Genomic DNA, 27,079 nt, shown 5'->3' on the forward strand with positions numbered 1-27,079 from the left:
GTTGTCTTTCCCAGCACAACCTCGCATACATGAGGGGGGGAGGGGGTTGTTATTTCATGCGTGGCGAGGTGGCGATGGGAATGAATAAAGGCAGACAGTATGAATTATATACATGTGTATATATATATATATATATATCTGTGTGTGTATACATATGTATACGTTGAGATGTATAGGTATGTATATTTGCGTGTGTGGACGTGTATATATATATATATATATATATATATATATATATATATATATATATATATATATATATATATATATATATATATATATATATATATATATATATATATATATATATATATATATATATATATATATATATATATATATATATATAAATATATATATATATATATATATATATATATATATATATATATATATATATATATATATATATATATGTATATATATATATATATATATATATATATATATATATATATATGTATATATATATATATAAATATATATATATATATATATATATATATATATTTTTTTTTTTTTTTTTTTTTTTTTGCTTTGTCGCTGTCTCCCACGTTTGCGAGGTAGCGCAAGGAAACAGACGAAAGAAATGGCCCAACCCACCCCCATACACATGCCTTGATTCAATCCACTGACAGCACGTCAACTCCGGTATACCACATCGATCCAATTCACTCTATTCTTTGCCCTCCTTTCACCCTCCTGCATGTTCAGGCCACGATCACACAAAATCTTTTTCACTCCATCTTTCCACCTACAATTTGGTCTCCCTCTTCTCCTCGTTCCCTCCACCTCCGACACATATATCCTCTTGGTCAATCTTTCCTCACTCATTCTCTCCATGTGCCCAAACCATTTCAAAACACCCTCTTCTGCTCTCTCAACCACGCTCTTTTTATTTCCACACATCTCTCTTACCCTTACGTTACTTACTCGATCAAACCACCTCACACCACACATTGTCCTCAAACATCTCATTTCCAGCACATCCATCCTCCTGCGCAAACCTCTATCCATAGTCCGCGCCTAGCAACCATACAACATTGTTGGAACCACTATTCCTTCAAACATACCCATTTTTGCTTTCCGAGATAATGTTCTCGACTTCCACACATTCTTCAAGGCTCCCAGAATTTTCGCCCCCTCCCCCACCCTATGATCCACTTCCGCTTCCATGGTTCCATCCGCTGCCAGATCCACTCCCAGATATCTAAAACACTTCACTTCCTCCAGTTTTTCTCCATTCAAACTCACCTCCCAATTGACTTGACCCTCAACCCTACTGTACCTAATAACCGTGCTCTTATTCACATTTACTCTTAACTTTCTTCTTTCACACACTTTACCAAACTCAGTCACCAGCTTCTGCAGTTTCTCACATGAATCAGCCACCAGCGCTGTATCATCAGCGAACAACAACTGACTCACTTCCCAAGCTCTCTCATCCCCAACAGACTTCATACTTGCCCCTCTTTCCAAAACTCTTGCATTCACCTCCCTAACAACCCCATCCATAAACAAATTAAACAACCATGGAGACATCACACGCCCCTGGCGCAAACCTACATTCACTGAGAACCAGTCACTTTCCTCTCTTCCTACACGTACACATGCCTTACATCCTCGATAAAAACTTTTCACTGCTTCTAACAACTTGCCTCCCACACCATATATTCTTAATACCTTCCACAGAGCATCTCTATCAACTCTATCATATGCCTTCTTCAGATCCATAAATGCTACATACAAATCCATTTGCTTTTCTAAGTATTTCTCACATACATTCTTCAAAGCAAACACCTGATCCACACATCCTCTACCACTTCTGAAACCACACTGCTCTTCCCCAATCTGATGCTCTGTACATGCCTTCACCCTCTCAATCAATACCCTCCCATATAATTTGCCAGGAATACTCAACAAACTTATGCCTCTAGAGGGGACGGGAGCGGGGGGCCAGAAATCCTCCCCTCCTTGTATTTTTTAACTTTCTAAAATGGGAAACAGAAGAAGGAGTCACGCGGGGAGTGCTCATCCTCCTCGAAGGCTCAGATTGGGGTGCCTAAATGTGTGGATGTAACCAAGATGTGAAAAAAGGAGAGATAGGTAGTATGTTTGAGGAAAGGAACCTGGATGTTTTGGCTCTGAGTGAAACGAAGCTCAAGGGTAAAGGGGAAGAGTGGTTTGGGAATGTCTTGGGAGTAAAGTCAGGGGTTAGTGAGAGGACAAGAGCAAGGGAAGGAGTAGCAGTACTCCTGAAACAGGAGTTGTGGAAGTATGTGATAGAATGTAAGAAAGTAAATTCTCGATTAATATGGGTAAAACTGAAAGTTGATGGAGAGAGATGGGTGATTATTGGTGCATATGCACCTGGGCATGAGAAGAAAGATCATGAGAGGCAAGTGTTTTGGGAGCAGCTGAATGAGTGTGTTAGTAGTTTTGATGCACGAGACCGGGTTATAGTGTTGGGTGATTTGAATGCAAAGGTGAGTAATGTGGCAGTTGAGGGAATAATTGGTATACATGGGGTGTTCAGTGTTGTAAATGGAAATGGTGAAGAGCTTGTAGATTTATGTGCTGAAAAAGGACTGATGATTGGGAATACCTGGTTTAAAAAGCGAGATATACATAAGTATACTTATGTAAGTAGGAGAGATGGCCAGAGAGCGTTATTGGATTACGTGTTAATTGACAGGCGCGCGAAAGAGAGACTTTTGGATGTTAATGTGCTGAGAGGTGCAACTGGAGGGATGTCTGATCATTATATATATATATATATATATATATATATATATATATATATATATATATATATATATATATATATATATATATATATATATATATATATATATATATATATATATATATATATATATATATATATATATGTATATATATATATATATATATATATATATATATATATATATATATATATATATATATATATATATATATATATATATATATATATATATATATATATATACATATATATATATATATATATATATATATATATATATATATATATATATATATATATATATATATATATATATATATATATATATATATATGGAGAAAAACTGGAGAAAGTGAAGTGTTTTAGATATCTGGGAGTGGATCTGGCAGCGGATGGAACCATGGAAGCGGAAGTGGATCATAGGGTGGGGGAGGGGGCGAAAATTCTGGGGGCCTTGAAGAATGTGTGGAAGTCGAGAACATTATCTCGGAAAGCAAAAATGGGTATGTTGGAAGGAATAGTGGTTCCAACAATGTTGTATGGTTGCAAGGCGTGGACTATGGATAGAGTTGTGCGCAGGAGGATGGATGTGCATGAAATGAGATGTTTGAGGACAATGTGTGGTGTGATGTGGTTTGATCGAGTAAGTAACGTAAGGGTAAGAGAGATGTGTGGAAATAAAAAGAGCGTGGTTGAGAGAGCAGAAGAGGGTATTTTGAAATGGTTTGGTCACATGGAGAGAATGAGTGAGGAAAGATTGACCAAGAGGATATATGTGTCGGAGGTGGAGGGAACGAGGAGAAGAGGGAGACCAAATTGGAGGTGGAAAGATGGAGTGAAAAAGATTTTGTGTGATCGTGGCCTGAACATGCAGGAGGGTGAAAGGAGGGCAAGGAATAGAGTGAATTGGATCGATGTGGTATACCGGGGTTGACGTGCTGTCAGTGGATTGAATCAAGGCATGTGAAGCGTCTGGGGTAAACCATGGAGGGCTGTGTAGGTATGTATATTTGCGTGTGTGGACGTATGTATATACATGTGTATGGGGGTGGGTTGGGCCATTTCTTTCGTCTGTTTCCTTGCGCTACCTCGCAAACGCGGGAGACAGCGACAAAGCAAAAAAAAAAAAAAGAAAAAAAAAAAAATATATATATATATATATATATATATATATATATATATATATATATATATATTTTTAATCCCCTATCCCTGGGGATAGGGGATTAAGAATACTTCCCACGTATTCCCTGCGTGTCGTAGAAGGCGACTAAAAGGGGAAGGAGCGGGGGGCTGGAAATCCTCCCCTCTCGTTTTCTTTTTTTTTTTTTTTTTAATTTTCCAAAAGAAGGAACAGAGGGGGCCAGGTGAGGATATTCCGAAAAAGGGCCCAGTCCTCTGTTCTTAACGCTACCTCGCTAATGCGGGAAATGGCGAATAGTTTGAAAAAAAAAAAAAAAATATATATATATATATATATATATATATATATATATATATACCATCCAAAGCTTCTGCCTTGCCGGCTTTCATCTTCCGCAAAGCTTTTACTACCTCTTCTCTGTTTACCAAATCATTTTCCCTAACCCTCTCACTTTGCACACCACCTCGACCAAAACACCCTATATCTGCCACTCTATCATCAAACACATTCAACAAACCTTCAAAATACTCACTCCATCTCCTTCTCACATCACCACTACTTGTTATCACCTCCCCATTTGCGCCCTTCACTGAAGTTCCCATTTGCTCCCTTGTCTTACGCACTTTATTTACCTCCTTCCAGAACATCTTTTTATTCTCACTAAAATTTAATGATACTCTCTCACCCCAACTCTCATTTGCCCTCTTTTTCAACTCTTGCACCTTTCTCTTGACCTCCTGTCTCTTTCTTTTATACATCTCCCACTCAATTGCATTTTTTCCCTGCAAAAATCGTCCAAATGCCTCTCTCTTCTCTTTCACTAATAATCTTCTTCTTCATCCCACCACTCACTACCCTTTCTAATCAACCCATGTAGGTTTGCGGCAGGGGTGTGTGATGTCTCCATGGTTGTTTAATTTGTTTATGGATGGGGTTGTTAGGGAGGTGAATGCAAGAGTTTTGGAAAAAGGGGCAAGTATGAAGTCTATTGGGGATGAGTGAGCTTTGGAAGTGAGTCAGTTGTTGTTCGCTGATGATACAGCGCTGGTGGCTGATTCATGTGAGAAACTGCAGAAGCTGGTGACTGAGTTTGGTAAAGTGTGTGAAAGAAGAAAGTTAAGAGTAAATGTGAATAAGAGCAAGGTTATTAGGTACAGTAGGGTTGAGGGTCAAGTCAATTGGGAGATAAGTTTGAATGGAGAAAAACTGGAGGAAGTAAACTGTTTTAGATATCTGGGAGTGGATCTGACAGCGGATGGAACCATGGAAGCGGAAGTGGATCATAGGGTGGGGGAGGGGGCGAAAATTCTGGGAGCCTTGAAGAATGTGTGGAAGTCGAGAGCATTATCTCGGAAAGCAAAAATTGGTATGTTTGAAGGAATAGTGGTTCCAACAATGTTGTATGGTTGCGCGGCGTGGGCTATGGATAGAGTTGTGCGCAGGAGGATGGATGTGCTGGAAATGAGATGTTTGAGGACAATGTGTGGTGTGAGGTGGTTTGATCGAGTAAGTAACGTAAGGGTAAGAGAGATGTGTGGAAATAAAAAGAGCGTGGTTGAGAGAGCAGAAGAGGGTGTTTTGAAATTGTTTGGTCACATGGAGAGAATGAGTGAGGAAAGATTGACCAAGAGGATATATGTCTCGGAGGTGGAGGGAACGAGGAGAAGTGGGAGACCAAATTGGAGTTGGAAAGATGGAGTGAAAAAGATTTTGTGTGATCGGGGCCTGAACATGCAGGAGGGTGAAAGGAGGGCAAGGAATAGAGTGAATTGGATCGATGTGGTATACCGGAGTTGACGTGCTGTCAGTGGGTTGAATCAGGGCATGTGAAGCGTCTGGGGTAAACCATGGAAAGCTGTGTAGGTATGTATATTTACGTGTGTGGACGTATGTATATACATGTGTATGGGGGTGGGTTGGGCCATTTCTTTCGTCTGTTTCCTTGCGCTACCTCGCAAACGCGGGAGACAGCGACAAAGCAAAAAAAAAAAAAAAAGAATATATATATATATATATATATATATATATATATATATATATATATATATATATATATATATATATAAATATATATATTCCTATGAGTCCACCGGGAAAATGAAACACGAAAAGTTCCCAAGTGCACTTTCGTGTAATAATCACATCATCAGGGGAGACACAAGAGAGAAATATAAGTCAGTTGAGATATATAAAAGAGACGAAGTTAGGACGCCATTTGGTAAACATGTTTACCAAATGGCGTCCTAGCTTCGTCTCTTTGATGTATATCAACTGACTGTTATATTTCTCTCTTGTGTCTCCCCTGATGATGTGATTATTACACGAAAGTGCACTTGGGAACTTTTCATGTTTCATTTTTCCCCGTGGACTCATAGGAATATCTTGATCACGCGCAAAATTGTGATCCTTTCCAATATATATATATATATATATCCCTGGGGATAGGGGAGAAAGAATACTTCCCACGTATTCCCTGTGTGTCGTAGAAGGCGACTAAAAGGGGAGGGAGCGGGTGGCTGGAAATCCTCCCCTCTCGTTTTTTTCAATTTTTCCAAAAGAAGGAACAGAGAAGGGGGCCAGGTGAGGGTATTCCCTCAAAGGCCCAGTCCTCTGTTCTTAACGCTACCTCACTATAGCGGAAAATGGCGAATAGTACGAAAGAAAAAGAAATATATATATACAGCATTACTTCACGTTTTGCGAGTGATGTCGTATTTGCTGATTACCACGAGAAAAATGAAACATGATGTGTTCCCAGTTGCACTTTTGTGTGATAATCACATCATCAGGAGAGATACAAGAATGAGATTGAAGACTTAAAACGCATGTTTCCCGATGGCGTTTTAGGTTCGCTTCTTCCTTCCATATCAACCGACTGTTTGAAGTTTTTTGTCTCATTCTTGTAATTTCGATGACGATATGATTATTACACGAAAGTGCACTTCGTAACTTGCGTTTATTTTCCTTGTGGCTATCAACAATATATGTCGATGGATAGGTAGATAGCTTTGGATATATATAAGTTTATACTATAATGGCATATTTGCTAGGGTGAATGTATTATCGATATCAGGTACATTCCATTATCATATACGATCAAGATCATACGTATTCCCTGTATTGTTTACAAACATTGTGTTTGCCTTCTCCTTAAACTCTTACTTACTACAGTTTCATTTCAATGGAATAACTTGCTTACGGTGTATTAATATCCTCAGCTTACAGTGTCTATTATATTTTGGGATGATTTATGTATATCATTTATGTATCAACCTCATGCATTGTAAATGATTTACCTCTGCCCACAACTGTTATTTTCAATATGTATACTTCAAAAGACTTCACCTACTTACCACCTCCCCTTAGGGACCTGAATGACAACCAGCTGGAGATGCTGCCCAACAGCCTCTTCTACGACCTGGAAAATCTTAGACACCTGTAAGTAACATCACCTTTCACGTTGCTGGAAACGCTTTTAGGGTATAAGTGGACTCAACCCGTCGCCTTACTGGCAACAAAAGACAGAGTGTATTTAACTCCTTTCACGTTGTTTGCAACAAGAAAGAGGTTTAAGAACAAAATGTTTGTTACTGCTAAACTATGGAAAGGAGCTCGTGTTACTGATGTCATGGAATGGATGTAAATGGTTTCCATTGTGTTTGAATTAAACTCTGATGAAGTTAATAGCGTTACTAGTAGCGTTACTGGCAACTAGAACTATTATAAGTAGTTCCTGTCACGGTATTGGTAACTTGTGATGGGTGTAGGTAGCTCCTGTCGCTGTGGTGGTAATTACTGGATCAAGCTGCACGCCTCCTGTGAGGGAAGTATGGAGCAGATGATACGCTACTGGCAAGATAAGACGAATGTAAGTAGCTGTTATCATTTTACTGGCGAGCTGGGACGGTGTCACAAAGCCATCGAATACTAGCAAACATGGAATGGTTGTAAGTTAGTCTTGTCTCGTTACTGGTAACTTACGAAGTGAGTAAGAAGCTTTTGACGTGTTACAAGAAATTCAGATGAATAAGTAGCCACTGTTACGTTATCGGCAAATTCTGGCGGGTTTCTGTAGTTTTAGTTGTCTTCCTAGCAACCTGGGATGTGTTGACGATGCTCCTTTTTCGTGACAAACATTAGCATGTGTTGACAACATGTCAACACGTTTGAAGATTTACCGTCCACCAAGCACACACCAGGCGTGTTGGTGGGCACACAGCAGGCGTGCTGGTGGTGAGGTAAGCACACAGCAGTCGTGCTGGTGGTGAGGTAAGCACACACCAGGCGTGTTGGTGGGCACACAGCAGGCGTGCTGGTGGTGAGGTAAGCACACAGCAGGCGTGCTGGTGGAGAGGTAAGCGCACAGCAGGCGTGCTGGTGGTGAGGTAAGCACACAGCAGGCGTGCTGGTGATGAGGTAAGCACACAGCAGGCGTGCTGGTGGAGAGGTAAGCACACAGCAGGCGTGCTGGTGATGAGGTAAGCACACAGCAGGCGTGCTGGTGGAGAGGTAAGCACACAGCAGGCGTGCTGGTGGAGAGGTAAGCACACAGCAGGCGTGCTGGTGGTGAGGTAAGCACACAGCAGGCGTGCTGGTGGAGAGGTAAGCACACAGCAGGCGTGCTGGTGGAGAGGTAAGCACACAGCAGGCGTGCTGGTGATGAGGTAAGCACACAGCAGGCGTGCTGGTGGAGAGGTAAGCACACAGCAGGCGTGCTGGTGATGAGGTAAGCACACAGCAGGCGTGCTGGTGGAGAGGTAAGCACACAGCAGGCGTGCTGGTAGTGAGGTAAGCACACAGCAGGCGTGCTGGTGGAGAGGTAAGCACACAGCAGGCGTGCTGGAGGTGAGTAAGCACTCACCTTTAACGCGTAATCTTTGGTGTGTTATGTTGGAGACATGGAAGGAGTTACATAACTCGGGAGTTGGGTCTCCCAGAAGAATGATCAGTAGAAAGACCGCGAACATTGCCGAAGTAAATGGTTCAGGTTTATCAGCCCGACCTCTGGGCAGACACAAGCGGAACTCATTGAATTTTTCGCACATTCCACTCCCAGGCATTGGGTAACAAGTTAATATAATAGTGTGTAAAACTACTCTAAGCTTGCATTTCTTCCGTTATGGATTAAGAAAGTAAGAAAAATCACGCTCATCATTCCCAGTATACTCTTTTTTCTAGTTGTATGAATGGTTTGAAATATGATAAATCCAATAGCAATCCTTTCTTGTCTCTGCCGTCTCTCCCTATCTTATCTTTACAAACACGTCTTTAATGTCTATGATCAGTGTGAAACATCTCAGACATATCTGTACTAACACATGTAAGATGTTACTTCATCCTTAATCTTTAAGTTTCAAGGAAAGATATCATGACAGCAGCATCAAACACCTGCCACTAAAGAAGCTCTCTCTATGAGAGAGCAGTTAGCATCTTCCCTCATACAGTGAAACGCTGATGACTGGTATTTTTCTTCTTTTTTTACCATACTTAATAGCTGTTTCCCGCGTCAGCGAGGTAGCGCTAGGAAACATTTGAAGAATGGCCCATTCACTCATATACACATATAGGTACATAAACGCCCATACACGTACATAAGGTATGCATACGTATACAAACACAGACACATACATATATACACATGTACATATTCTTCTCCCTTCCCTTCACTCATTCCATTCGCTAGTTACCCGCCACACAGGATATTCACATGCCTTAGTTCAGTCCATTGACACCACGTATACCCCGATATACAGCATCGTTCCAATTCACTCTATTCCTTGCACGCCTTTCACCCTCCTGTATGTTCAGGCTCCGATCGCTCAAAATCGTTTTCACTCAATCCTTCCACCTCCAATTTGGTCTCCCGCTTCCCCTTCTTCACCTCTGACACATACATCGACTTTGTCAATCTTTCCTCACTTATTCTCTCCATGTGACCAAACCATTTCAAAACACCCTCTTCTGCTCCCTCAACCACACTCTTTTTATTACCACACATCTCTCTGACCCATTCATCACTTACTCGGTCAAACCACCTCACACCACATATTGTCCTAAACATCTCATGTCCCAGTATATCCACCCTCCTCCTTACAACCCTATTCATAGCCCATACCTTGCAACTATATAACGTTGTGGAACTACTATTCCTTCAAACACACACACTTTACCTCTCCGAGATAACGTTCTCTCCTTCCACACATTCTTCAACTCTCCCAGAACATTTGCCCCCTCCCCGACTCTGTGACTCACTTCAGCCTCCATGGTTCCATCCGCTGCCAAATCCACTCTCAGATATCTAAAACACTTCACTTCCTCCAATTTTTCTCCAATCAAACTTACCTCCCAATTGAATTGTCCATCAATCCTACTCTGCCTAATAACCCTGCTCTAATTCGCATTTACTTTCAGCTTTCTTCTTTCACACACTTTACCAAACTCAGTCACCAACTTCTGCAGTTCTCACCTGGATCAGCGACCAGCGCTGTAACATCAGCGAACAACAACTGATTCACTTCCCAAGCCCTCTCATCCACAACAAACTGTATACTTGACCCTCTCACCAAAACTCTTACATCACCTCCCTAACCACCCCACCCATTAACAAATTCAATATATATATATATATATATATATATATACATATATATATATATATATATATATATATATATATATATATATATATATATATATATATATATATATATATATATATATATATATATATATATATATATATATATACATATATGTATATATATATATATATATATATATATATATATATATATATATATATATATATATATATATATATATATATATATATATATATATATATATATATATATATAGTTTTTAACGTGATTAAACAAGGCATTTGTTTCTTGTCCTGTTTTTATAGTATATTTATGATCCTTAAGTCTAACAGAAAGATCCTTGTATATCAACTACCTGTTATGTTTCTCTCTTGTGTGTCTCCCCTGATGATGTGATTATTATATGAAAGTGCACTTGGACCTTATCGTGTAAGGGTTGTTTACGAGTAGGAAGAGACGAAAGTGATTGGTTCCCAGTGAATGTCGCTTTGCGTCAGGAGTGCATGATGTCCACAAAGTTTTTGAATTTGTTAATGGGTGGGGTGGTTAGGGAGGTGATATAAGAGTTTTGGTGAGAGGGTCAGGTATACAGTTTGTTGTGGATGAGAGGGCTTGGGAAGTGAATCAGTTGTTGTTCGCTGATGTTACAGCGCTGGTCGCTGATCCAGGTGAGAACTGCAGAAGTTGGTGACTGAGTTTGGTAAAGTGTGTGAAAGAAGAAAGCTGAAAGTAAATGCGAATTAGAGCAGGGTTATTAGGCAGAGTAGGATTGATGGACAATTCAATTGGGAGGTAAGTTTGATTGGAGAAAAATTGGAGGAAGTGAAGTGTTTAAGATATCTGGGAGTGGATTTGGCAGCGGATGGAACCATGGAGGCTGAAGTGAGTCACAGAGTAGGGGAGGGGGCAAATGTTCTGAGGGAGTTGAAGAATGTGTGGAAGGAGAGAACGTTATCTCGGAGAGGTAAAGTGTGTGTGTTTGAAGGAATAGTAGAATATATATATATATATATATATATATATATATATATATATATATATATATATATATATATATATATATATATATATATATATATATATATATATATATATATATATATATATAAATATATATATTGGGGAAGAGCAGTGTGGTTTCAGAAGTGGTAGAGGATGTGTGGATCAGGTGTTTGCTTTGAAGAATGTATGTGAAAAATACTTAGAAAAGCAAATGGATTTGTATGTAGCATTTATGGATCTGGAGAAGGCATATGATAGAGTTGATAGAGATGCTCTGTGGAAGGTATTAAGAATATACAGTGTGGGAGCCAAGTTGTTAGAAGCAGTGAAAAGTTTTTATCGAGGATGTAAGGCATGTGTACGTGTAGGAAGAGAGGAAAGTGATTGGTTCTCAGTGAATGTAGGTTTGCGGCAGGGGTGTGTGATGTCTCCATGGTTGTTTAATTTGTTTATGGATGGGGTTGTTAGGGAGGTGAATGCAAGAGTTTTGGAAAGAGGGGCAAGTATGAAGTCTGTTGGGGATGAGAGAGCTTGGGAAGTGAGTCAGTTGTTGTTCGCTGATGATACAGCGCTGGTGGCTGATTCATGTGAGAAACTGCAGAAGCTGGTGACTGAGTTTGGTAAAGTGTGTGAAAGAAGAAAGTTAAGAGTAAATGTGAATAAGAGCAAGGTTATTAGGTACAGTAGGGTTGAGGGTCAAGTCAATTGGGAGGTGAGTTTGAATGGAGAAAAACTGGAGGAAGTGAAGTGTTTTAGATATCTGGGAGTGGATCTGGCAGCGGATGCAACCATGGAAGCGGAAGTGGATCATAGGGTGGGGGAGGGGGCGAAAATTCTGGGAGCCTTGAAGAATGTGTGGAAGTCGAGAACATTATCTCGGAAAGCAAAAATGGGTATGTTTGAAGGAATAGTGGTTCCAACAATGTTGTATGGTTGCGAGGCGTGGGCTATGGATAGAGTTGTGCGCAGGAGGATGGATGTGCTGGAAATGAGATGTTTGAGGACAATGTGTGGTGTGAGGTGGTTTGATCGAGTAAGTAACGTAAGGGTAAGAGAGATGTGTGGAAATAAAAAGAGCGTGGTTGAGAGAGCAGAAGAGGGTATTTTGAAATGGTTTGGGCACATGGAGAGAATGAGTGAGGAAAGATTGACCAAGAGAATATATGTGTCGGAGGTGGAGGGAACTAGAAGAGGGAGACCAAATTGGAGGTGGAAAGATGGAGTGAAAAAGATTTTGTGTGATCGGGGCCTGAACATGCAGGAGTGTGAAAGGAGGGCAAGGAATAGAGTGAATTGGAGCGATGTGGTATACCGGGGTTGACATGCTGTCAGTGGATTGAATCAAGGCATGTGAAGCGTCTGGGGTAAACCATGGAAAGCTGTGTAGGTATGTATATTTCCGTGTGTGGACGTATGTATATACATGTGTATGGGGGTGGGTTGGGCCATTTCTTTCGTCTGTTTCCTTGCGCTACCTCGCAAACGCGGGAGACAGCAAAAAAAAAAAAAAAAAAATATATATATATATATATATATATATATATATATATATATATATATATATATATATATATGGTTGTTTAATTTGTTTATGGATGGGGTTGTTAGGGAGGTGAATGCAAGAATTTTGGAAAGAGGGGCAAGTATGAAGTCTGTTGGGGATGAGAGAGCTTGGGAAGTGAGTCAGTTGTTGTTCGCTGATGATACAGCGCTGGTGGCTGATTCATGTGAGAAACTGCAGAAGCTGGTGACTGAGTTTGGTAAAGTGTGTGGAAGAAGAAAGTTAAGAGTAAATGTGAATAAGAGCAAGGTTATTAGGTACAGTAGGGTTGAGGGTCAAGTCAATAGGGAGGTGAGTTTGAATGGAGAAAAACTGGAGGAAGTGAAGTGTTTTAGATATCTGGGAGTGGATCTGGCAGCGGATGGAACCATGGAAACGGAAGTGGATCATAGGGTGGGGGAGGGGGCGAAAATTCTGGGAGCCTTGAAGAATGTGTGGAAGTCGAGAACATTATCTCGGAAAGCAAAAATGGGTATGTTTGAAGGAATAGTGGTTCCAACAATGTTGTATGGTTGCGAGGCGTGAGCTATGGATAGAGTTGTGCGCAGGAGGATGGATGTGCTGGAAATGAGATGTTTGAGGACAATGTGTGGTGTGAGGTTGTTTGATCGAGTAAGTAACCTAAGGGTAAGAGAGATGTGTGGAAATAAAAAGAGCGTGGTTGAGAGAGCAGAAGAGGGTATTTTGAAATGGTTTGGGCACATGGAGAGAATGAGTGAGGAAAGATTGACCAAGAGGATATATGTGTCGGAGGTGGAGGGAACAAGGAGAAGAGGGAGACCAAATTGGAGGTGGAAAGATGGAGTGAAAAAGATTTTGTGTGATCGGGGCCTGAACATGCAGGAGGGTGAGAGGAGGGCAAGGAATAGGGTGAGTTGGAGCGATGTGGTATACCGGGGTTGACGTGCTGTCAGTGGATTGAATCAAGGCATGTGAAGCGTCTGGGGTAAACCATGGAAAGCTGTGTAGGTATGTATATTTGCGTGTGTGGACGTATGTATATACATGTGTATGGGGGTGGGTTGGGCCATTTCTTCCGTCTGTTTCCTTGCGCTACCTCGCAAACGCGGGAGACAGCGACAAAGCAAAAAAAAAAAAAAAAAATATATATATATATATATATATATATATATATATATATATATATATATATATATATATATATATATATTTATTTATTTATTTGTTTGTTTATTTATACATTTTGCTTTGTCGCTGTCTCCCGCGTTAGCGAGGTAGCGCAAGGAAACAGACGAAAGAATGGCCCAACCCTCGCACATACACATGTATATACATACACGTCCACACACGCAGATATACATACCTATACATCTCAATGTACACACATATATATATATATATATATATATATATATATATATATATATATATATATATATATATATATATATATATATATATATATATATATATATATATATATATATATATATATATACACACACAGACATATACATATATACACATGTACATAATTCATACTGTCTGCCTTTATTTATTCCCATCGCCACCCCGTCACACATGAAATAACAGCCCCCTCCCCCCACATTTTCGCGAAGTAGCGCTAGGAAAAGACAACGAAGGCCACATTCGTTCACACTCAGTCTCTAGCTGTCATGTAATAATGCACCGAAAACACAGCTCCCTTTCCATATCCAAGCACCACAGAACTTTCCATGGTTTACCCCAGACGCTTTACATGCCCTGGTTCAATACATTGACAGCACGTCGACCCCGGTATACCACATCGTTCCAATTCACTCTATTCCTTGCACGCCTTTCACCCTCTTGGATGTTCAGGCCCCGATCACTCAAAATCTTTTTCACTCGATCTTTCCACCTCCAATTTGGTCTCCCACTTCTCGTTCCCGCCACCTTTGACATATATCCTCTTTGTCAATCTTTCCTCGCTCATTTTCTCTATGTGATCAAACTATTTCAAAACACCTTCTTCTGCTTTCTCATATACACTCTTTTTATTACCACACATCTCTCTTACCCTATCATTACTTACTCGATCAAACAACCTCACACCACATATTGTCCTCAAACACGTCATTTCCAGCACATTCACCCTCCTCCGCACAACTCAATGCATAGCCCACGCCGCGTAACCATATAATATTGTTGGAACCCCTATTCCTTCAAACATACCCATTTTTCCTTTCCGAGATAATGTTCTCGACTTCCACACATTCTTCAAAGCTCCCAGAACTTTCGCGCCCTCCCCCACCCTATGATTCACTTCCACTTCCATGGTTCCATCCGCTGCCATATCCACTCACAGATATGTAAATCACTTCACTTCCTCCAGTTATTTCTCCATTCAAACTTACCTCCCAATTGACTTGTCCCTCAACCCTACTGTACCTAATACCCTTGCTCTTATTCACATTTACTCTCAGCTTTCTTCTTTCACACACTTTACCAAACTCAGCCACGTCCCTCAACCCTACTGTACCTAATACCCTTGCTCTTATTCACATTTACTCTCAGCTTTCTTCTTTCACACACTTTACCAAAATCAGCCACAAGCTTCTGCAGTTTCTCACATGAGTCAGCCACTAGCGCTGTGTCATCAGCGAACAACAACTGACTCACGTCCCAAGCTCTCTCATCCACAACAGACTGCATACTTGCCCCTCTTTCCAAAACTCTAGCATTCACCTCCCAACAATCGCATCCATAGACAAATCAAATAACCATGGAGACATAACGCACACCTGCCGCAAACCTACATTCACTGAGAACCAATCACTTTCCTCTCTTCCTACACTTACACATACCTTACATCCTCGATAAAAACTTTTCACTGCTTCTAACAACTTACCTCCCACACCATATATTCTTAATACCTTTCACAGAGCATCTCTGTCAACTCTATCATATGCCTTCTCCTGATCCATAAATGTTACATACAAATCCATTTGCTTATCTAAGTATTTCTCACATACATTCTTCAAAGCAAACACCTGATCCACACATCCTCTACCACTTCTGAAGCCATACTGATCTTCCTCAATCTGATGCTTTGTACATGTCTTCACCCTCTCAATCAATACCCTCCCATATAATTTACCAGGAATACTCAACAAACTTATACCTCTGCAATTTGAGCACTCACTCTTATCCCCTTTGCCTTTGTACAATGGCACTATGCAAGCATTCCGCCAATCCTCATGCACCTCACCATGAGTCATACATACATTAAATAACCTTACCAACCAGTCAACAATACAGTCACCCCCTTTTCTAATAAATTTCACTACAATACCATCCAAACCCGCTGCCTTGCCGGCTTTCATCTTCCGCAAAGATTTTACTACCTCTTCTCTGTTTACCAAATCATTTTCCTAACCCTCTCACTTTGCACACCACATCGACCAAAACACCCTATATCTGCCACTCTATCATCAAACACATTCAACAAACCTTCAAAATATTCACTCCATCTCACATCACCACTACTTGTTATCACCTTCCCATTAGCCCCCGTCACTGAAGTTCCCATTTGTTCCCTTGTCTTACTCACTTTATTTACCTCCATCCAAAACATCTTTTTACTCTCCCTAAAATTTAATGATACTCTCTCACCCCAACTCTCATTTGCCCTCTTTTTCACCTCTTGCACCTTTCTCTTGACCTCCTGCCTCTTTCTTTTATACATCTCCCAGTCATTTGCATTATTTTCCTGCAAAAAACATCCAAATGCCTCTCTCTTTTCTTTCACTAATAATCTTACTTCTTCATCCCACAACTCACTATCCTTTCTAATCTGCCCACCTCCCACGCTTCTCAAGCCACAAGCATCTTTTGCGCAAACCATCACTGCTTCCCTAAAAACATCCCATACCTCCCCCACTCCCCTTACTTCCTTTGTTGTCACCTTTTTCCATTCTGTTCTCAGTCTCTCCTGGTACTTACTCACACAAGTCTCCTTCCCAAGCTAACTTACTCTCTCCACTCTTTTCACTCCAACATTCTCTCTTCTTTTCTGAAAACCTCCACAAATATTCACCTTCGCCACCACAAGATAATGATCAGACATCCCTCCAGTTGCACCTCTGAGCACATTATCATCCAAAAGTCTCTCTTTCGCACGCCTATCAATTAACACGTAATCCAATAACATTTTCTGGCCATCTCTCCTACTTACATACGTATACTTATATATATATATATATATATTGATGGTGGTGATGGTGGTGGCGGTGATGGTGGTGGTGGTGATGGTGATGGTGGTTTCTAAAACCAGGTATTCACAATCACCAATCCTTTTTCAGCGCATAAATCTGCAAGCTCCTCACCATTTCTATTTACAACACTGAACACCCCATGCAAACAATTATTCCCTCAACTGCCACATTACTCACCTTTGCATTCAAATCACCCATCATTATAACCCAGTATCGTGCATCAAAACTACTAGCACACTCATTCAGCTGCTCCCAAAACACTTGCCTCTCATGATCTTTCTTCTCATGCCCAAGTGCATATGCACCAATAATCACCCATCTCTCTCCATCCACTTTCAGTTATACCCATATCAATCTAGAGTTTACTTTCTTACACTCTATCACATACTCCCACCACTCCTGTTTCAGGAGTAGTGCTACTCCTTCCCTTGCTCCTTGCCTCTCACTAACCCCTGACTTTACTCCCAAGACATTCCCAAACCACTGTTCCCCTTTACCCTTGAACTTCGTTTCACTCAGAGCCAAAACATCCAGGTTCCTTTCCTAAAACATACTACCTATCTCTCCTTTTTTCTCGTCTTGGTTACATCCACAGACATTTAGACACCTCAATCTGAGCCTTCGAGGAGGATGAGCACTACCCGCGTGACTCCTTCTTCTTTTAGAAAGTTAGAATACAAGAAGGGGAGGGTTTCCAGCCCCCCGCTCCCGTACCCTTTAGTCGCCCTATACGACACGTGAGGAATGCGTGGGAAGTATTCTTTCTCCCCTATGCCCATATATATATATGTGGTGGCTGATTCGTGTGAGAAACGGCAGAGGCTGGTGACTGAGTTTGGTAAAGCGTGTGAAAGAAGAAAGCTGAGAGTAAATGTGAATAGGAGCAAGGTTATTAGGTACAGTAGGATTGAAAAAAGTCAATTGGGAAGTAAGTTTGAATGGAGTAAAACTGGAGGAAGTGAAGTGTCTCAGACATCTGAGAGTGGATTTGCCAGCGGATGGAACCATTGAAGAGGAAGTAAATCTAGGGTGGGGGAGGGGGCGAAAGTTTTGGGAGCGTTGAAGAATGTTTGGAAGTCGAGAACGTTATCTCGGAAAGCAAAAATGGGTATGTTTGAAGGAATAGTGGTTCCAACAATGTTATATGGGCGCGAGGCGTGGGCTATGGATAGAGTTGAGCGGAGGAGGGTGGATGTGCTGGAAATGAGATGTTTGAGGACAATATGTGGTGTGAGGTGGTTTGATCGAGTAAGTAACGTAAGGGTAAGAGAGATGTGTGGTAATAAAAAGAGTGTGGTTGAGAGAGCATAAGAGGGTGTTTTGAAATGGTTTGGTCTCATGGAGAGAATGAGTGTGGAAAGATTGACCAAGAGGATATATGTGTCAGAGGTGGAGGGAACGAGGAGAAGTGGGAGACCAAATTGGAGGTAGAAAGATGGAATGAAAAAGATTTTGATTGATCGGGGCCTGAACATACAGGAGGGTGAAAGGCGTGCAAGGAATACAGTGAATTGGAACGATGTGGTATACCGGGGCCGACGTGCTGTCAATGGATTGAACCAGGGCATGTGAAGCGTCTGGGGTAAACCATGGAAAGTTTTATGGGGCCTGGATGTGGAAAGGGAGCAGTGTTTTCGGTGCATTATTACATGACAGCTGGAGACTGAGTGTGAACGAAAGTGGCCTTTGTTGTCTTTTCCTAGTGCTACCTCGCGCACATGCTGGGGAAGGGAGCTGTTATTTCATGTGTGGCGGGGTGGCGATGGGAATGAATTATATACATGTGTATATATGTATATGTCTGAGTGTGAATATATTTGTATACGTTGAGATGAATAGGTATGTATATTTGCGTGTGTGCACGTATATGTAGATACATGTGTATGTGGGTGGGTTGGGCCATTCTTTCGTCTGTTTTCTTGCGCTACCTCGATAACGCGGTAGACAGCGACAAAGCGAAATAAAATAAGTAAATAAATGAATAAATAAATATACATATATATATATATATATATATTTTTTTTTTTTCTTTTTCATACTATTCGCCATTTCCCGCGATAGCGAGATAGCGTTAAGAACAGAGGACTGGGCGTTTGAGGGACTATCCTCACCTGGCCCCCTTCTCTGTTCTTTCTTTTGGAAAATTAAAAAAAAACGAGAGGGGAGGAATTCCAGCCCCCCGCTCCCTTCCCTTTTAGTCGCCTTCTACGACACGCAGGGAATACGTGGGAAGTATTCTTTCTCCCCTATCACCAGGGATATATATATATGTATATATATATATATATATATATATATATATATATATATATATATATATATATATATATATATATATATATATATATACATATATATATATTTATATATATATATATATATTTATATATATATATTTATATATATGTACAGAGAATCAGATTGGGGAAGAGCAGTGTGGTTTCAGAAGTGGTAAAGGATGTGTGGATCAGGTGTTTGCTCTGAAGAATGTATGTGAGAAATACTTAGAAAAGCAAATGGATTTGTATGTAGCATTTATGGATCTGGAGAAGGCATATGAGAGAGTTGATAGAGATGCTCTGTGGAAGGTATTAAGAATATATGGTGTGGGAGGAAAGTTGTTAGAAGCAGTGAAAAGTTTTTATCGAGGATGTAAGGCATGTGTACGTATAGGAAGAGAGGAAAGTGATTGGTTCTCAGTGAATGTAGGTTTGCGGCAGGGGTGTGTGATGTCTCCATGGTTGTTTAATTTGTTTATGGATGGGGTGGTTAGGGAGGTGAATGTAAGAGTTTTGGAAAGAGGGGCAAGTATGAAGTCTGTTGGGGATGAGAGAGCTTGGGAAGTGAGTCAGTTGTTGTTCGCTGATGATACTGCGCTGGTGGTTGATTCATGTGAGAAACTGCACAAGCTGGTGACTGAGTTTGGTAAAGTTTTTGGAAGAAGAAAGTTAAGAGTAAATGTGAATAAGAGCAAGGTTATTAGGTACAGTAGGGTTGAGGGTCAAGTCAATTGGGAGGTGAGTTTGAATGGAGAAAAACTGGAGGAAGTGAAGTGTTTTAGATATCTGGGAGTGGATCAGGCAGCGGATGGAACCATGGAAGCGGAAGTGGATCATAGGGTGGGGGAGGGGGCGAAAATTCTGGGGGCCTTGAAGAATGTGTGGAAGTCGAGAACATTATCTCGGAAAGCAAAAATGGGTATGTTTGAAGGAATAGTGGTTCCAACAATGTTGTATGGTTGCGAGGCTTAGGCTATGGATAGAGTTGTGCGCAGGAGAATGGATGTGCTGGAAATGAGATGTTTGAGGACAATGTGTGGTGTGAGGTGGTTTGATCGAGTAAGTAACGTAAGGGTAAGAGAGATGTGTGGAAATAAAAAGAGCGTGGTTGAGATAGCAGAAGAGGGTGTTTTGAAGTGGTTTGGGCACATGGAGAGGATGAGTGAGGAAAGATTGACCAAGAGGATATATGTGTCGGAGGTGGAGGGAGCAAGGAGAAGAGGGAGACCAAATTGGAGGTGGAAAGATGGAGTGAAAAAGATTTTGTGTGATCGGGGCCTGAACATGCAGGAGGGTAAAAGGAGGGAAAGGAATAGAATGAATTGGAGCGATGTGGTATACCGGGGTTGACGTGCTGTCAGTGGATTGAATCAAGGCATGTGAAGCGTCTGGGGTAAACCATGGAAAGCTGTGTAGGTATGTATATTTGCGTGTGTGGACGTATGTATATACATGTGTATGGGGGGGGGCCATTTCTTTCGTCTGTTTCCTTGCGCTACCTCGCAAACGCGGGAGACAGCGACAAAATATAAAAAAAAAAATATATATATATATATATATATATATATATATATATATATATATATATATATATATATATATATATATATATATATATATATATGTATATATGGTGTGGGAGGCAAGTTGTTAGAAGCAGTGAAAAGTTTTTATCGAGGATGTAAGGCATGTGTACGTGTAGGAAGAGAGGAAATTGATTGGTTCTCAGTGAATGTAGGTTTGCGGCATGGGTGTGTGAAGTCTCCATGGTTGTTTAATTTGTTTATGGATGGGGTTGTTAGGGAGGTAAATGCAAGAGTTTTGGAAAGAGGGGCAAGTATGAAGTCTGTTGGGGATGAGAGAGCTTGGGAAGTGAGTCAGTTGTTGTTCGCTGATGATACAGCGCTGGTGGCTAATTCTGGTGAGAAACTGCAGAAGCTGGTGACTGAGTTTGGTAAAGTGTGTGAAAGAAGAAAGTTAAGAGTAAATGTGAATAAGAGCAAGGTTATTAGGTACAGTAGGGTTGAGGGTCAAGTCAATTGGGAGGTACGTGTGAATGGAGAAAAACTGGAGGAAGTAAAGTGTTTTAGATATCTGGGAGTGGATCTGGCAGCGGATGCAACCATGGAAGCGGAAGTGGATCATAGGGTGGGGGAGGGGGCGAAAATCCTGGGAGCCTTGAAGAATGTGTGGAAGTCGAGAACATTATCTCGAAAAGCAAAAATGGGTATGTTTGAAGGAATAGTGGTTCCAACAATGTTGTATGGTTGCGAGTCGTGGGCTATGGATAGAGTTGTGCACAGGAGGATGGATGTGCTGGAAATGAGATGTTTGAGGACAATGTGTGGTGTGAGGTGGTTTGATCGAGTAAGTAACGTGAGGGTAAGAGAGATGTGTGGAAATAAAAAGAGCGTGGTTGAGAGAGCAGAAGAGGGTGTTTTGAAATGGTTTGGGCACATGGAGAGAATGAGTGAGGAAAGATTGACCAAGAGGATATATGTGTCGGAGGTGGAGGGAACGAGGAGAAGTGGGAGACCAAATTGGAGGTGGAAAGATGGAGGGAAAAGATTTTGTGTGATCGGGGCCTGAACATGCAGGAGGGTGAAAGGAGGGCAAGGAATAGAGTGAATTGGATCGATGTCATATACCGGGGTTGACGTGCTGTCAGTGGATTGAATCAGGGCATGTGAAGCGTCTGGGGTAAACCATGGAAAGCTGTGTAGGTATATATATTTGCGTGTGTGGTCGTATGTATATACATGTGTATGGGGGTGGGTTGGGCCATTTCTTTCGTCTGTTTCCTTGCGCTACCTCACAAACGCGGGAGACAGCGACAAAGCAAAAAAAAAAGATATATATATATTTATATATACAAATGAGAGCAAATGAGGGCAAATGAGAGTTGGGGTGAGAGAGTATCATAAAGTTTTAGGGAAAATAAAAAGATGTTCTGGAAGGAGGTAAATAAAGTGCGTAAGACAAAGGAGCAAATGGGAACTTCAGTGAAGGGCGCAGATGGGGAGGTGATAACAAGTAGTGGTGATGTGAGAAGGAGATGGAGTAAGTATTTTGAAGGTTTGTTGAATGTGTTTGATGATAGAGTGGCAGATATAGGATGTTTTGGTCGAGGTGGTGTGCAAAGTGAGAGGGTTAGGGAAAATGATTTGGTAAACAGAAAAGAGGCAGTAAAAGCTTTGCGGAAGATGAAAGCCGGCAAGGCAGCAGGTTTGGATGGTATTGCAGTGGAATTTATTGATAAAGGGGATGATTGTATTGTTGAATGGTTGGTAAGGTTATTTAATGTATGTATGACTCATGGTGAGGTGCCTGAGGATTGGCAAAATGCGTGCAAAGTGCCATTGTACAAAGGCAAAGGGGATAAGAGTGAGTGCTCAAATTACAGAGGTATAAGTTTGTTGAGTATTCCTGGTAAATTATATGGGAGGGTATTGATTGAGAGGGTGAAGGCATGTACAGAGCATCAGATTGGGGAAGAGCAGTGTGATTTCAGAAGTATTAGAGGATGTGTGGATCAGGTGTTTGCTTTGAAGAATGTATGTGAGAAATACTTAGAAAAGCAAATGGATTTGTATGTAGCATTTATGGATATGGAGAAGGCATATGATAGAGTTGATAGAGATGCTATGTGGAAGGTATTAAGAATATACAGTGTGGGTGGCAAGTTGTTAGAAGCAGTGAAAAGTTTTTATCGAGGATGTAAGGCATGTGTACGTGTAGGAAGAGAGGAAAGTGATTGGTTCTCAGTGAATGTAGGTTTGCGGCAGGGGTGTGTGATGTCTCCATGGTTGTTTAATTTGTTTATGGATGGGGTTGTTAGGGAGGTCAATGCAAGAGTTTTGGAAAGAGGGGCAAGTATGAAGTCTGTTGTGGATGAGAGAGCTTGGGAAGTGAGTCAGTTGTTGTTCGCTGATGATACAGCGCTGGTGGCTGATTCTGGTGAGAAACTGTATAAGCTGGTGACTGAGTTTGGTAAAGTGTGTGAAAGAAGAAGGTTAAGAGTAAATGTGAATTAGAGGAAGGGTATTAGGTACAGTAAGGTTGAGGGTCAAGTCAATTGGGAGGTAAGTTTGAATGGAGAAAAACTGGAGGAAGTAAAGTGTTTTAGATATCTGGGAGTGGATCTGGCAGCGGATGGAACCATGGAAGCGGAAGTGGATCATAGGGTGGGGGAGGGGGCGAAAATTCTGGGAGCCTTGAAGAATGTGTGGAAGTCGAGAACATTATCTCGGAAAGCAAAAATGGGTATGTTTGAAGGAATAGTGGTTCCAACAATGTTGTATGGTTGCGAGGCGTGGGCTGTGGGTAGAGTTGTGCGCAGGAGGGTGGATGTGCTGGAAATGAGATGTTTGAGGACAATGTGTGGTGAGAGGTGGTTTGCTCGAGTAAGTAAGTTAAGGGTAAGAGAGATGTTTGGAAATAAAAGAGCGTGGTTGAGAAAGCAGAAGAGGGTGTTTTGAAATGGTTTGGGCACATGGAGAGAATGAGTGAGGAAAGATTGACCAAGAGGATGTATGTGTCGGAGGTGGAGGGAACGAGGAGAAGTGGGAGACCAAATTGGAGGTAGAAAGATGGAGTGAAAAAGGTTTTGTGTGATCGGAGCCTGAACATGCAGGAGGGTGAAAGGAGGGCAAGGAATAGAGTGAATTGGATCGATGTGGAATACCGTGGTTGACGTGCTGTCAGTGGATTGAATCAGGGCATATGAAGCGTCTGGGGTTAAACCATGGAAAGCTGTGTAGGTATGTATATTTGCGTGTGTGGACGTGTATGTATATACATGTGTGTGGGGGTGGGTTGGGCCATTTCTTTCGTCTGTTTCCTTGCGTTATCTCGCAAACGCGGGAGACAGCGACAAAGCAAGAAAAAAAAAAAAAAATATATATATATATATATATATATATATATATATATATATATATATATATATATATATATATATATATATATATATATATGTATATATATATATATATATATATATATATATATATATATATATATATATATATATATATATATATATATATATATATATATATATATATATATATATATATATATATATATATATATATTCCTATGAGTCCATGGGGAAAAGGAAACACGAAAAGTTCCCAAGTGCATTTTCGTGTAATAATCACATCATCATTGGAGACACAAGAGAGGGATATTATATTATATATAACTGACTGTTATATTCCTCTCTTGTGTCTCCCCTGATGATGTGATTATTACACGAAAGTGCACTTGGGAACTTTTCGTGTTTCATTTTCCCCGTCGACTCATAGGAATATCTTGATAACGCGCAAAATTGTGATCCTTTCCAATATATATATATATATATATATATATATATATATATATATTCCCTGGGGATAGGGGAGAAAGAATACTTCCCACGTATTCCCTGCGTGTCGTAGAAGGCGACTAAAAGGGAAGGGAGCGGGGGGCTGGAAATCCTCCCCTCTCGTTTTTTTTTTTTCCAAAAGAAGGAACAGAGGAGAGGTCCAGGTGAGGATATTCCCTCAAAGGCCCAGTCCTCTGTTCTTAACGCTACCTCGCTATTGCGGGAAATAGCGAATGGTATGAAAAAAAAAAAAAAAAAATATATATATATATATATATATATATATATATATATATATATATATATATATATATATATATATATATATATATATATATATATATATATATATATATGTCGCTGTCTCCCGCATTAGCGAGGTAGCGCAAGGAAACAGACGAAAGAATGGCCCAAACCACCCACATACACATGTATATACATACACGTCCACACACGCAAATATCATACCTATACATCTCAACGTATACATATATATACACACACAGACATATACATATGTACACATGTACATAATTCATACTGTCTGCCTTTATTCATTCCCATCGTCACCTCGCCACATATGAACTAACAACCCGCTCGTGCAGCACTTTCGCGAGGTAGCGCTAGGAAAAGACAACAAATGCCCCATTCGTTCATACTCAGTCTCTAGCTGTCATGTAATAATGCACCGAAACCACAGCTCCCTTTCCATATCCAGGCCCCACAGAACTTTCCATGGTTTACCCCAGACGCTTCACATGCTCTGGTTCAATCCATTGACAGCACGTTGACCCCGGTATGCCACATCGTTCCAATTCACTCTATTCCTTGCACGCCTTTCACCCTCCTGTATGTTCAGGCTCCTATCAATCAAAATTTTTTTCACTCCATCTTTCCACCTCCACTTTGGTCTCCCAGTTCTCGTTCCCTCCACCTCTGACACATATATCCTATTGGTCAATCTTTCCTCACTCATTCTCTCCATGTGACCAAACCATTTCAAAACAACCTCTTTTGCTCTCTCAACCACGCTCTTTTTATTACCGCACATCTCTCTTACCCAATTATTACTTACTCGATCAAACCACCTCACACAACATATGGTCCTCAAACATCTCATTTCCAGCACATCCACCCTCCTGCGCGCAACTCTATCCATAGATCACGCCTCGCAACCATATAACAATGCTCGAACCACTATTCCTTCAAACATACCCATTTCTGCTTTCCGAGATAATGTTCTCGACTTCCACACATTCTTTAACGCCCCCATAATTTTCGCCCCCTCCCCCACCCTATGATTCACTTCCACTTCCATGGTTCCATCCTCTGCCAAATCCACTCCCAGATATCTAAAACACTTCACTTCCTCCAGTTTTTCTCAATTTAAACTTACCTCCCAATTACTTGACCCTCAACCCTACTGTACCTAATAACTTTGCTCTTATCCATATTTACTCTTAACTTTCTTCTTTCACACACTTTACCATACTCAGTCACCAGCTTCTGCAGTTTCTCACATGAATCAGCCACCAGCGCTGTATCAACAGCGAACAACAACGTACTCACTTCCCAAGCTCTCTCATCCCCAACATACTTCATACTTGCCACTCTTTCCAAAACTCTTGCATTCACCTCCCTAACAACCCCATCCATAAACAAATTAAACAACCATGGAGACATCACACACCCCTGCCGCAAACCTACATTCACCGAGAACCAGTCACTTTCCTCTCTTCCTACACGTACACATGCCTTACATCCTCGATAAAAACTTTTCACTGCTTCTAACAACTTGCCTCCCACACCACATATTCTTAATACCTTCCAGAGAACATCTCTCTCTCTCTCTCTCTCTCTCTCTCTCTCTCTCTCTCTCTCTCTCTCTCTCTCTCTCTCTCTCTCTCTCTCTCTCTCTCTCTCTCTCTCTCTCTCTCTCTCTCTCTCTCTCACGTATTCCCTGCGTGTCGTAGAAGGCGACTAAAAGGGGAGGGAGCGGGGGCTGGAAATCCTCCCCTCTATTCTTTTCTCTTTTTTTATTTTTCCAAAACAGGGAACAGAGAAGGGGGCCAGGTGAGGATATTCCCTCAAAGGCCCAGTCCTCGTTTCTTAACGCTACCTTGCAAACGCGGGAAATAGCGAATCGTTTGAAAAAGA

General features: G+C 40.9%; 1 protein-coding gene across 1 annotated transcript in view; it reads left to right on the forward strand.

Annotated features, from left to right (window-relative positions):
* Positions 1 to 27,079, forward strand: part of LOC139755482 (uncharacterized) — a 283,256-nt gene that overhangs the window by 94,079 nt on the left and 162,098 nt on the right. The window contains exon 4 of the mRNA XM_071673820.1: positions 7,260 to 7,331. Within this exon, the coding sequence (XP_071529921.1) occupies positions 7,260 to 7,331 (72 nt within the window). The remainder of the gene's footprint in view (positions 1 to 7,259; positions 7,332 to 27,079) is intronic.

The sequence above is a fragment of the Panulirus ornatus genome, chromosome 19, assembly GCF_036320965.1.
Source record: "Panulirus ornatus isolate Po-2019 chromosome 19, ASM3632096v1, whole genome shotgun sequence".
In the NCBI taxonomy this organism is placed as follows: domain Eukaryota; kingdom Metazoa; phylum Arthropoda; class Malacostraca; order Decapoda; family Palinuridae; genus Panulirus; species Panulirus ornatus.